We start from the raw sequence: 14,053 nt of genomic DNA, 5'->3' as shown, positions 1-14,053 counted from the left end.
AGGCAATTCCTCAAATAATGTATTTTTTCATTTCTTGAATTCCTTAGTCGTAGAACATATGGTCTTCTATTTGATTGGCTATATCCTGCGCACATGCCACTTATCTTGAAAGGCATTACTCACTGGACTGACACACCAGAGGTACATTCTTAACTCTTGTTATAGCATTAGGGTCTCAACGTAGCAATTTTTGTTTACACATTTATACATTTGGCTCGAAGATCCTTCAATTAAGTTTTTCTTGTTCTAGCAGATGTGTTACCATTAATAGAACAACTTTGCTCTCATATTAGTGAGGCAATGTTGTAGATGACCTAACTACCTTTGCTACTCTTGGCATCTCTGCCAGTTTTTTCTCAGCTGCTGCTATGCTGGATTTGTTATTTGTTGTGGTCTTGTCTTGTTCATCTATTTAGCACTCTATCTTGTTGTACTCTTTTTGTCAGAGAATTCAGAATATTAAAGCTAGGTCTGTCCTGGGCCTTCAAAAAACTTTTCCCACTTATTTTTGATGAGTATTACTTAAGATTGGACTCAGGAAACTATTTTTTGCTTCTATCTTGTGTAATTTGGTTGTTACAGTTGCTCCACCATTGTCTCACCTCATCAATGACCGGACGATATTGTGAACTAGAGTTACTTGTAACTTCTGCATGTCTTTTTCTAGTCTTTGTATTTTTATTTTATTATTTTTACTTTTAGCCATCTAAATATTTATTTATATGTGGTGCATTTGTAGCATTAGTATCAGGCCCATAAACTCTAGTCCTGGGTATGTAATTGTTTCATTTAACACTGCAGGTTACCACCCCATTGTTAAAATTCATGGCTGAGTTTGTCTTGAACAAAGCACAACGCTTGACTTTTGACTCATCGTCTCCTAATGGGATTCTTCTTTTCCGTGAAGTCAGTAAACTACTTGTAGCATATGGGACAAGGATATTATCTTTGCCTAATCCGGCTGATATATATGCCTTCAAGTACAAGGGAATATGGATTTCACTAACTATTCTAGCAAGAGGTCAGAATATGAACCTGCAATTGTTATATTTATTTATTTTTTTGATCAATGAAGACTCCAAACGCTAAATTGAACCAAGGAGTGGCAAACCCTGTGTAAAGCTAATTTTTAGGTCTTGAAGATCAATAAAGTCTAAGGCACTCTTTATTTTGGGTTTAGTTGGAGTACCAGCAATACTTTTCTATATTTACTGTGCACATGTTTCATTAGCTTGGTATTGTTCTTTTATCTTTTTTATATTTTTTTTCTTCCTTATCTTTCTGTGCTTCCACTCTCTTTTGATATAGATGTTCATTAGTGTATACATTTAAATGTTACGATGAGCTAGCTTTTTAAGAAGTTTTGTTGTGTCGAGCATGTAGTGTTGATCTTTTTAGGAAGTTTTGCAGTTCTGAAAGATTTATAAACATGTAATGTCGAGCTGTCCACAGGCTTAGCAACCCACCATCCTAGTAGCCGAGTCCAATATTTGAGCAGGCTCCTGGTAAGAAAATCAGGCTGAAGAGTTTTTGCACTGTGCCTGGACACTAGAATTGAAGTTGTGGCCCAGCTTGAATATATGTTACTTTTATGTATTATATAATTTGTTTCAGCACTTACGTGTACAGTCCCTCATATCACTGTTGCCTTTTTCTCTATTCAAAGCATATGCACCAGCCTCCAACTACTCCCTTCCTCAAAATCCCCCCTCCCCAAATTAAAACACAAGTCCAGAAGCAGCATGGAATTCCTTTTTTGGTCCTTTTCCTCAAGCATTGCTCAATTTCCTCCTATTTTCTTTTTCCTCTTTCATCTTTTGGTGTAGGGTAACTGTTATTTTTGAGTTTCTGTTTATATCCATTGAACTTTTGAATTTCTTCATAGATTTCATTTCCATTCAAAGCTGAAAGTTTTATAATTGGATTTTGTGTCTTTTTCCATGATGTGCTGATTTTTACTTGTTTTTGCTTTCCTAATTTTCTGGGATTGGGTTTACTAGTTGATACTGAATATGAAACTAGTTGAAAGAATAGTTTCAAGTGAGAGCTAGAAAAGATGATTAAGGCTAAGATATCCCATATTGCCCAAGACGATTCATTTCTTTGGATCATGCCATCATCTCATTATCCCATACTGTTCATGGTTTCTTAGATTTTTCTAAACTCTTTAAGGTTCTCTACAATGGAAGTGGGATCGATATTAAAACTAGCTTATATGAACATATATAAGAAAAAAAGGCGCTAGAGTATTCTAAAGAAAATTATATAATTTAGGTGCAAAGTTTCCTTTTACTGGTTTTCTGTTATATGATCGTAGTATTTTTTTTTACTAATTACCAACATTAAGTATTCGTTTACTTCAGGAATTTAATTTTGACCTTCTTTTTGGTACCATCAAAATTGTATTTGTTGCTTATTGTGTTTTATTTAAGATTTCAGCAAATCACAAATTAACTTGTCATTTTTTACTAAATGGCAGCTCTTGCTGGAAACTATGTAAACTTTGGTGTGTTTGAACTCTACGGTGATAGAGCACTCTCTGATGCGCTTGATGTTGCGCTAAAGATGACATTGTCAATTCCGTTGGCTGATATATTAGCATTTCGAAAGGTATGCAAGATTTTGAGTGCAATTTCTTCATTTGAGTTTCCACTGCAAACTGTCTTTCACAATTCTATTGTCAGAAGAGTCTGTCTAATCAGTAGTAAATCTTTTGGCAAACTTGCGTTTGAAGAACTTGAACTTTGTGCACTTACTAGTTGAGAAGTCAAATATTTTCTATATATTGATTCATTAAGGATCTCAATTAAAAAAAAGTGTGACTAAGGTAATTTTGCTGGTAGACTTGGTTGATGTTTACATTTCTGTGGATTCTCTTATATATTTGTATATGCACGAGCATGTGTGTATCAATGTAGCATCAACAAGTCACCAAATTTGAGGAGCAGAAACAAATAATGTTTATGAAAGGAGGATAGCTAAAATATTAATCATCCTTCAGCCAACAGTATGATGTAAATGCTCCAACAACTGATGCACTACCATCATTTTCAGATTCAACCACTTCTTTTGTACTTTTTCACCTAAAAGGACTTTTTTGGTCCTTCTTTATGATGTTGTCACCCTTCAAATTTTTTTCTCTAATTTTTCATAGTGTTTATTCAATCTTTTTGTATCATTCGCTTTGTCTGCCGTCCTCTCTACTATCCATTCCCAAAACAATTTAGATTTAAAGTTCTCAATTTTTTAGGCTCAATCTTTTCATTGAAATTTTAAAAACTGCAAATCTCTCAATAATAGACATTTCTCTTTGTTCCTCCTCTTATCCATCTACTCTTCTATGTCTCTCTCTCACTAATAAATTTGGATGTCCAAACTTAGATTTAGTTGGTTTTCTTTTCCTTTTGTTTTTGCAATTTTCTCACTTAGAAAAAATGATGAATCAAATCATGGTTTCACTTATATCTTTTTACATTACCTTCAATTTGTAGATTTTTTTTTCTTTTCTTAAATTCCAATGCTAGTTAATTTGAACTTTGAAATGGATTGTTGTTTTAATAGTAAACTTTAGCCACTGGTTTATTGTGAGGTGTGAGAATGGTAGATGGGAAGAGGAAGAGATTTTTTAAGGGAAAATACATGCATTAGACAGTGAAAAGAAAGTTGAGAACTGATTGATGATTAGAAAAGAAAAAGGAAAAGAACAAACATTGCTTTTGTAAGCAAGCACCCAAAATAAAAATGATGAAGATCTAATAGTGGATCAGCCTGTTATGTAAAAATCTACTGAGGCACGATTAGCGCTTCTTTATCGTCCTGTTATGTAAATGTCTTGAACTATTTTACTAGAATGAATGGCAATATCATATTGTTTACTTATTCTTTTGCAGCTAACGAGGGCCTATTTCTCATTCTTAGAGGTTCTATTCAACAGCCACATTAGTTTTATATTGAATTTGGATGCTGCAACGTTTATGCATATTGTTGGTTCCCTTGAATCTGGTCTAAAAGGCCTGGATACAAATATCTCATCACAGGTTTGTATCTTGCTGTGAATTCTGTGGATCTTTACATGCTCTTCTTTTATTGCTAGAACTGTTTATTTTTATTTTTCAAGCTGTTTCATGATCACAAAACTAGAATTTAACTGAGTTCTTTATTGAAATTTTACATCTGATGTCCCTAACCACCTTCCTTTCCCCAGCCTTTATACCACATATATATTTAAAACTCAATCTCAGAGTCTAAACATTTTGTTTCAGTGTGCATCTGCTGTTGATAATTTGGCTGCTTTCTACTTCAACAACATCACTATGGGGGAGGCACCCACTTCACCAGCTGCTGTCAAACTTGCCCAGCATATTGCAGACTGTCCTAGTTTGTTTCCACAAGTAAGTGATGGAGTTCCTAATATATTATGTTTCCTCATTATTATTTGCACTTAGTGTTAAGAAGTACATGTGTTGTGTGTTTTGGTTTGTTTCATTCTCCTCTCTATGTTCTCTATACACTCTTAATACATCTTATTGTTTTGGTGCATAATACCACTCAACTCAAACACAAAAATCTTCTGCACATTTTGTCCCATTCGATTGCTTAGCTTATTTTTTACAGCATGATTTTTCTTCCACTGTTATCTTATTCATGTGCTATTTAAGAGCTTGATGTATCATGTAAAGTTGGCTCCAGTACATTATACAGAGTCATATTGTTTCAGAACTTTTTCAAGTCTATCTTGTGAAATATGTTGTATCGCATTGCATCCTATGAAATATTTATGTATCTACCATAACATACATAATGTGAGATTGACTTGCAGTAACACAAATGCTTTGTAAGCCCATAATCATGTGGACTCAAGTCTATTAATGAAGACTATAAATTTGTAAATAAAGTACTATGAACTCTTGAAATTATAATGTATTTAGTTATCAATTTAATAAGTAAATCTTATAAAAAAGCTACTTAAGTATGATCAGTCCACTAAATCTTTTTCAGTGCTAGGTCTACTGTATGAAGTTCTGTAAATAAAATATAGATTTTCGTAAACGAAACCTGTGAACCTAATATCTGTTATTAAGATAATTTTTTTATTTCTTACTGCGGATAAGTGCTATTTTTGTGACAGATTAAACCGTGAATTATTTTTATAATAAAGATTTTGATAAGTATTTGAATTATTCTATTTTTTTTAATTTTTGAGAATGCTATGAAATACATTGTGAGGTTTTCTTCTTTAATTAATATGTGAAGAGATTTAATTTACTTCTGATTTAAGGTAACATTCAGCAAATATCAGTATGTACATGTACAAAAAAGGTTGCTTAAAATGCCATCTCTCTCTCTCTCTCAGCATTGTTTGATTGCTTTATAGATTTTGTGAGTATTTTCTATGTTGGTATTTATCTTCAATTTCAAATGTATATGAGAAGAAAAGTCTTTTTTGTGAGTTATATATATATTTGCTTGTTTATTTATTTTTTCTTATAAAAAGCCTATTTTCCCTTTTCCATTCCCTCTACCAAGCAAAATGTTAGTCTTTGACATATGTGAATTTCAGATGATAGTCAAATACGGATTTGAATCAAATACTTGAATCACCATATGGAGGTCATACATACAAGCTACACCATTGTTTTGATGAGAAATGATTTTAGAAAATTAAAATATAGAAATGTGACATATCCTAAACTAGAAAAAGGATGTATTTGAATAAAATATTTACCTTTATTAAATTGAATGAAAGCGCAAATTCATCATTCTTAGTTGTGTGATTATGCATGTTACCAAATTGCCTAGAAGAATTATAGTCTTGGCCATATCTGGTCAAGAAAAGAAGAAAGAAACAGGGTATGTGAAATACCGGGTGAACAATGTGTTCAGAATTCACCTAAGATGTGTTCAGAATTTACCTAAGATGACCTCAAATTCAAGATACTATGCTTGATGGACTTGAAGTATGATGTTAAAAACCTATTTTGCTTTGGAATTTGGTGAGTCTTTTATGCACCAAAATGTACATGTTCATTTCTGGTTGTCTACAAATAAATAAGTTAAAAGGCCCTCTCTTCATGCGCTTAGATTGTGCTATGCATGCCTAATCTAGGTCGTGAAATCAGTAATGTTGGTAACTTGCTAATATAATCAAGAAATAATGGCCTTTCCTTTTCATGTAATATTAAGAGATTAACTCCTACTTTACATAGCACATAATGTTAGCCATAATTAATATTTGAAAGTTGAACTTTAAAGGCTAACATCAGTTACTGTTATAAGGCATCAATCCTGCATTGTGGTTTGAACCATTAATATTCGTGATGGCTTCTTTCCCTATCTTTTGTTTTTTAGACAGTCCAATTACATTCTGTTCTTTCATTACAGATATTAAAGACCCTATTCGAGATAGTTTTATTTGAGGATTGTGGCAACCAATGGAGTCTTAGCAGGCCTATGTTGAGCTTAGTTCTTATCAGTGAGCAGGTGATGATTTGCTGATACTTCCTTTAACTTATCTGCTAAATCCTCTTTTAAGTTTATGTCCAACAGATGATTGATTTTTTTTTCACAATTATATACTTATGGAACATTTTTAGAAATTTGTATAGTGAAGATTGGTAAGGAAACATGAATAAAATGTGTTAGCATTATCATTCTGTATGACTCAAATCCTTGGTCCTGTCTGTAAAATTATAGCATTATTAATGTGAAAAATAAGGATAGAAAACATTGTCATGCACGGTGTTTCTATAAGCGGACCAGGATGAGAATCTGTTTGAATGGTTCGATTTAGCTGTTTAATCTTTAGGATGTCAACATAAATTACCTTACAACTTCTCATGCCTTAACAGCTCACCTTTAATTATATCAATAACAAATGTGGTGTTAGTGCTTCCAGCTGCCTCCATTATGTGTTAGTGCTTCCAGCTGCCTCCATTTGATCAATTTCTTGTTCATTTCATTTTTTTTCCATGATAATTCAAACCTTTGAAGATTTTAGAGCAGGCTCAACATTGCTACTCCAAACTTTTGTTCCTTTTTCGTTCTTTTCTCATTTCTTTTTGTAATTCCATTTAGCTAGTTTTTTTCTTATATTTTTTTTGTTTTTCTTTTAATTCATTTTCTTCTCATCACTTCCAACTGTGTTTCTCTCTTCCTCTCTCTCAGTTTCTTCCTCCATTTATATCATTGCCCAAGCCAGCAGCTTAGCACAGATCTTGGTATGAAATTTTTTTATACCAAATCTGCTATGAAAACTTTTGACAGATCTGTTATGAAATTTTGTAGATCTGATTTTTTATATCCCATATTCGATTTTTTTTTTAAATAGTTGGATCATAAAAATATAAGATATGATTTGATTTTTGATAGCTTTTACTTGTCTCTAACAACTATTTTTGCCAAGTCAACAAGTTGCCGGCTTCTCTGTTTTTTGACTAATTTGCATTGCATGCCACTTGATGTACATGTCTGGACTGGAGAGGCTAATGGTCTGCGGTTGAACCAGTTCAACCATATGGCCCGGTTCGTTTATGACAAAACTGGCCATGGGCCATGTAAAGGCAACCATGCTTTTAGTTATCATTAAGCCTTATCAGGTTTGATATATGGTGTGGTTTACACATCAAGATGTGGTTTTTATTATCACTTTATGCTAGAATTTTGGGATAGAAGAACGTTGTCATTTTAATTACCATATGACTTAGATCCTTCTTGTTGTCTGTAAAACTCTCATATCATTAACGTTATCATATATATATATTGGAGATGAGAGAGTTGTAGATTGAGACGGGTTCTTATAGAAACTTATGGTAGAATTTATAGTTTGACCTGCTGCTTTCTATCATAAATAAGTATATTTTCCTTTCCCCCCCCCAACACCCCTTGCTTGCTCACCTTTTCTCTTACTTTTATTGCATGTCACAAGGGTAGCTAGATATATTTAAAATTGGAAGGGCAGCATAAATAAAGGCATTTGCCATGGCCTTCAACAAGAAAGAAGCTGCAGAAGGATGTTATAGGATTAGGTGCTAGGTGATTTTTAGATGGCGTTTGTCTGTGGCACCTAGGTGCTCACCCTGATTGACTTGAAAGGCTCTAATTGCAACCACCTTGCTATGCTATGGATAGTTCATGTATGACACCAGCAGAAACTATGACTTTTTATTACCAAACTAAGATGTGCTATTTATCCACCCCCCCCCATCAAACAACGGAAAAAAGGACGTGCTTATGCTATAAATATCACATAGAATTTTATAGTTGGTTTCTAAGATATTTACTTCAGTTGATCTCATCTCCTCACAAGTGACTGCCCTTTTTAGCATGTAGTACCTTGGCCTAGAAAGCATTTGACTACTATGATAATCTAGATTTTATTCCCTATTTTGGTCTTTGCAATCCTCTTCATGTTTCTTCTCTTTCAGTGCTTCTTCTCCCTTTTTTGTTGTTAGTTTATTTTAAAGACGGAAAAAAGGAGGCCAGCAAGTTCTGCTCCACATCATGGTCCCCTTTTTTCATGGTTCTTTTCTAAGTTTATTTTTGTATGATCCTGTCCCTCCCTCCTCCAGAGTCTTCAACCAATAAAATTCTGTTTGGCTGCAATATTTTGCTTAATTGTTATTTGAATCTGTTGCTCTGCTTGTCTCCCTCTCTCAGTGCTATTTAATCCATCATTTTTTCTTTGTACTTTATTTTTAAGACTGAATTATAATATTGGGCATGAATCAGTTTGATATTTTGTCTTCATCTATAATAGTATGATTTCAAATTATTGAGTTTTCTCTTTTCCACACTGTTGTTAACCTATGCCCATCTGTTATTCCTTTCCTTCTGCAAGTACTCTGTAGCCGCAATGTTGTATTATATGGTTCTGTTATGTGCTTGCTGATACTTAAAAACCAATCAAAATCTCAACTGAATTTGGAGTTGATCACTTCTCGTTGAACTTTTAGAATTTTAACACTCATGCAAACTTTCTTAAATATTTAGTTGACAACTGCTACTGCTCTGCAGATATTTGCTGATCTGAAAGCTCAAATTTTGGGTTCACAGGTGAGTTTTTTGGACATTATTTTCTGCATGTTTTTCTGTCCTTCTAGTGTTGTAAGGACTAAATGTGTAAACAGAATTGCAAAGATAGTTTGTTTTTGCTCACCATTGGATGAGCAACATATTTTCTTAATGCTGTTTCAAGACATTTTCTGCTTACATGTAGTTGTTGCTACAAATTTCATATGTGTTAACGAAATTTTGAAGATAGGTTTGTTTCCTTAGCATTGGATCAGCAACATAGTATTAGCCAAAGTCATACCCTTTTTTCATTAAAGCTGCTACATGTAAGAACATGTTGACATTCTATGGCTGATGCTCAGTGGCTATGGCTTCCTTGCTACTTGCCAATTAAATATTTCCTCAGCTTAATTGTTTAGTCAATTCGAGGAAATTGTATTTGTAATGAAGATCAGCGTTACCATTAAAACAATATGATTCCCTTTACATAATACCTGGACAATTTTCATATAACTTAATATAAAATGATGGAAAGGTTTTACATTAGATAGCTTCTAAGTTTTTAGGCATTTTGATTCAAATGAACTGTCTTAGGATCAAAATTGATAGTCTCCAAACATCAGATTATGAAGGATCAATGACAGTGTAAACCAAGCCTTAGATAAAAAGGCTACTAGTCAAAACCACATGCAGCAAACTGGAAACAATCCTAGTTCAAGTTGGACTTTGACAACAAATACATATGAACAAACTTTGACTTTGGGGCAGAGGTGGTGGCAGGGGCCGTTGCTCCCCAAAGCTGCCTTTAGCCATATGTATCTTTTCACCCAAAAATTGGTAAAATCTTATTCGGCCCACTGAGAATTTATTGGCCCCCTCCCCCTCCCCTTTAGGAAATTTCACAATGAAATGGTAAATTTGGCAAGTTGTTAACATTTTTGCTTTTGGATTCAATCAGTAATTTGATTTTCTTTCCTTTTTCAATAGAAAATTTACCCCCTTTTTATATAATTATTATTCGTTAAACTTTTTTAGTTTCTTAAAATGATATTATCTTTTGAATTAATCAAACAAGCATGTTGACATTAATTATATGTGAAATTATTGCCTTTTATGTAGACAAAAAAATACAATTAAAAAAGCTAAACTAATTAGTATATAAGTATATATGTTGTGTACATTATAGCTTTTCGTTTTTTAATTTTCTGTCGGGCTTCTCTTTTTTTAAATTCAACGTTTTTTAAGGTTGTGAAACTTCCATTCTTTATTTTTTTTGAAAAAAGTTAGTAATTAGACTAATTTTATTTAATCTTTTATATATCCAATAATTTCACTTAACCGTGAAAAGAAATTTTTAAATTTTCATGTTCATTATCCTTATCATTTTATCATTTTATTCAACTTTAATATTCCTTTTATTAGATATTTTTCATCAATTCATCCTTATTCCCCCCGCGCCTATGCTTCGACCTTGCATAACATTAGAACCATGCTTGGAATGGCTTTTAAGGACCCTTCTGGAGTAGCATCTTTCATGGATGAAACCTGAATGGGTCATAGATACTTTAAACTTTAGAGTTTTCCTTATTCTAAATTTTCTCGCTCAATCTCTTAGATTGAGGTCAAAATTAAAAATTAGGAAACAGAAAAGGATGCTAGTAACTTTTCCACTGCTATGAAGCCAGGGTACAGTTACTTTTCAGTGTGTCGACTAAACCTTAAAGTTTATATGGATCTTTCATAATTGTTGTGTATGAAGTGGCGTATCCTTTAAAAATCAGTGCTATTGCAGAAAGTTGCAGTTGTGGTTGCATCAATTTATAATTTTTGACAAACACATGAATTTTGATTGTGATCTATTATTTTAGACGTGAACAATTACTATTAGAAATTCTGACATACCGAAAATTACTCAAATCCTCTTAACAGAGAGGACAGAGGTTGCTACTACTGTTGGTGGCACTGTTATTATGCTGTGCAATTTTTGTGATGTTTGTTTTTATTAAATTATGCTGTATGAATCTTTTGTGAAGAGGGAATTGATGCTGTCTGGACTTCAAGTTGTACTTATTAGAATTTTACTTTTGTCTGCAATACTCTTTAACCGTCGGTTTCATGTTGTGAATGGCCACAATATTTAGTTCTAGTGATGATTTTAGCTTAGGACTAATCAATTTCCTCGGTTCCTCTCTGTCTCTCTATTACTATCTTCACTTTCACCTATCTTACTCCTTTCCTTTAGTGTCCATCATATGACACGTGCATCATTTTGCAGCCCGTGGATCAACATCAGAGGCTATCCATTTGTTTTGACAAACTTATGACAGATGTTACTCGAAGCTTAGATTCAAAGAACAGAGACAAGTTCACCCAGAATCTAACCGTATTCAGACATGAATTTCGTGTGAAGTAGCTCAAATAATGTGCATTCATTACATTTTTGAGCAACTTTTTTCCTGCAAAAGATGTGCATCTGGTGAAACTCTTGGCTTGTCATCATGGATAGTTTGAAAGTGGGAGCCAAGCATCTTTTTGCTGCAGTGTGTTGGTTTTTTTTTGCCTGAACTAAAAAGAGCAGATTCTTTCTGAAGTCGGTGCAAAAGTTCTGTGTGAAACAGTTACGATGGTATTGTATAGTTTCCTATACCAGAAGCATTTTGGAATGTTACAAAGGATTGCCAAGGTGCATAAAGCTTGTAGCAAGTCTGACGTATGGTTGGGTAATGGCGATTTTCATTTAGTAGATCAATTCTTTTATAGCATATATTGTAAATCGTGGGGGTTTATGTTTCAGAGATGGATCATATTTGCGGTACCCCAAAAAAGAGGTGAGGAAAGGAAAATAACTCTAGTACTAGTATGAAGTTTGATGTTCTTTGTACATTAACATCCACATTCTTTTGTCCTTTTTGATAGCATAAAGAAGGAAAGCAAAATTGGGTTAAGTTTGGAAGTGTTTTTTTCTGGTTGGGTTGTGGTAGCCCTGAACCATTTTTGCAGCATATCTCAGTTTGTATGCACATTATTCACCTGCAATGTGATATTTTATGCTTGGCTGTTGGAGCAGAATGGAAAGGGAATTTCCCCCGACAGCATGGGGCAAATTTTTGTTTTGTAAGGTAATTTTTCGTGGATTAATATTTGATACATTGACAGTGTATAATTTCTATATACAGTAAGCCATTAAATTCTGACACCTCATAAATAGGTATTGTTTTGAAAGAAATAAAAGGTTGATAAGGACTCAAAACGGTATCAGGTTTTAATATCAACTTTTTATTTCTTTCAAAATACCTCATTAATAAGGTGTTAAGATTTAGTGACCTGATAGTGTATAGAAGCTATATAGTGGGTGCATCAAAATTTTACCATTTTTCATCCATCAGGAGCCTATTTGGTAAGCCTAATTCTGTTATTTTCTTCATTGTTGGAGTTTCCAAATGGCAAGTAGCTCCCTCTCTCTCATTCATTGTATACTATTGTTGTTTTCCTTTTCAAATATTTTTGTTACTATATACTTCTTGTTGGGTGGATTCCGATGGTATATGTACTTTTCTTAGAATAATGTCGTTTTTGGCTATTTTCGTCTGATTGATTATGCATTTGTTTTTTATTTTTATTTTTTATTCATTTTATTTGATATAATATTTAAAATAATTTTTGAGTTATTTAGAAAATTTTAAATAAATTTATTTTTTATAAAGTTTAATTAAAATTTTTAATTTTATTTTGAGTTAAATATGTTTTTATTATTAACAGTTGATTAATTGTCATTAGTTAAATTTATTATTTTTATGTTGGAATGTTCATGTGGCAAGTTAATTTATTTTAATAGATAGTGATGTGGCATGATAATATAGTCATATATGGTCGTCTTATATTCTGTTATAATTAATTAGCATATGGCATTAAAATGGCACTTGATGTGAATACTAATTAATTAATTTTTAATTATAAAAGTTTATTTGATTTAAAATAAAGGTACAGGAATTTAATTAAATATAATGAAAAAGAATTATTTAAATTTTTTGAAAAAGTTTAAGAAGTTTTTAAAATAAATATTGAATAAAAAATTAATTAAAATGGAGTCTAAATTTATTATTTTTGATTAACACCAAGTGTCTTTATCGTACAAGCTGATAATTGGCTCAAAGCAGTTAATTTTTTAATAATAGCATGTTTGGTATAGGTAATAACTAATCAAAATGACAAATAGATTTTTGGATTTAGGAAAAGAATGTTGAGAGATAGAAAAAAAATAAAATTTTTGAATCATATCATTATTAACAGATTATCATATTTAATGCCACATTAGTAATAAAATACCATGATTTCATAAATAATAGAAAATTTTTAATACTATTAATAATTAGATTGATATTGTTAATTTAAAAATATAAGAATTTAATTTTCACAAATTATTATACAAAGGTTAAATTTATTACTTTGTCAAAATATAGCAACTAATTGCATAATTTAATCTATTTTGAAATATAGTCTTAATAATGATGCTTCCTAGCAAAAAGCCAACAATAAATAGGCAAGGTCGTTTTTTTTTTTAATTTTGAAAAAAATGATTTGAATTTGAAATACATGAGGTCTCTTATGCTTTTCTTGTTTTTACTTCTTTCCTATTTACGGTTTTAGATATAAAATTGTGGTATTAACATATTTGATAGCCACATTTGGATTAAAAAAAGTACCAATTAAAAGAAGCATTTCATCCTTAATGATGAGTAAGTTTTCTTTGGTCATTCTTCTCTTTTGAAAGACACAGAAAAATTTTATAGTAAGAAAGATTGGCACAGTCATTAAAGCAATATTTGCTTTCATATGCTCTCAATAATTTCCTTGTTTAAATAGAGAAAGAAAAACAATGTTGACAGGGCATAAAGTATATGCCATTTTCTTGTTTTTAGTTCAAAAGCAAGCAATTATAGAAAGTGTTAGCAACCCAAATGGCTCAAAATATGGGTTAATGTTGTAGTTGGAGATAGGTCACTAACCCAATGGATGCCTCGTCGCAGCCTTTGCCCGTTATTGC

The 14,053-nt window shown here is 32.2% G+C and overlaps 1 protein-coding gene across 2 annotated transcripts in view; it reads left to right on the top strand.

The window, feature by feature from the left end:
• LOC18586961 (exportin-7) overlaps positions 1–12,113 on the top strand; it is a 30,949-nt gene extending 18,836 nt beyond the window's left edge. For both annotated transcript variants that reach the window (XM_018129453.1, XM_018129452.1), the window contains exons 22-29: positions 48–141; positions 802–1,021; positions 2,480–2,610; positions 3,891–4,037; positions 4,263–4,391; positions 6,382–6,480; positions 9,013–9,051; positions 11,285–12,113. In XM_018129453.1, coding sequence (XP_017984942.1) covers positions 48–141; positions 802–1,021; positions 2,480–2,610; positions 3,891–4,037; positions 4,263–4,391; positions 6,382–6,480; positions 9,013–9,051; positions 11,285–11,422 — 997 coding nt within the window. In that variant the 3' untranslated portion in view covers positions 11,423–12,113. The remainder of the gene's footprint in view (positions 1–47; positions 142–801; positions 1,022–2,479; positions 2,611–3,890; positions 4,038–4,262; positions 4,392–6,381; positions 6,481–9,012; positions 9,052–11,284) is intronic.

The sequence above is a fragment of the Theobroma cacao genome, chromosome 10, assembly GCF_000208745.1.
Source record: "Theobroma cacao cultivar B97-61/B2 chromosome 10, Criollo_cocoa_genome_V2, whole genome shotgun sequence".
NCBI classification, from domain to species: Eukaryota; Viridiplantae; Streptophyta; class Magnoliopsida; order Malvales; family Malvaceae; genus Theobroma; species Theobroma cacao.
Note: the sequence above shows the minus strand (reverse complement) of the source record. Positions and strands in the feature narration are given on the sequence as shown.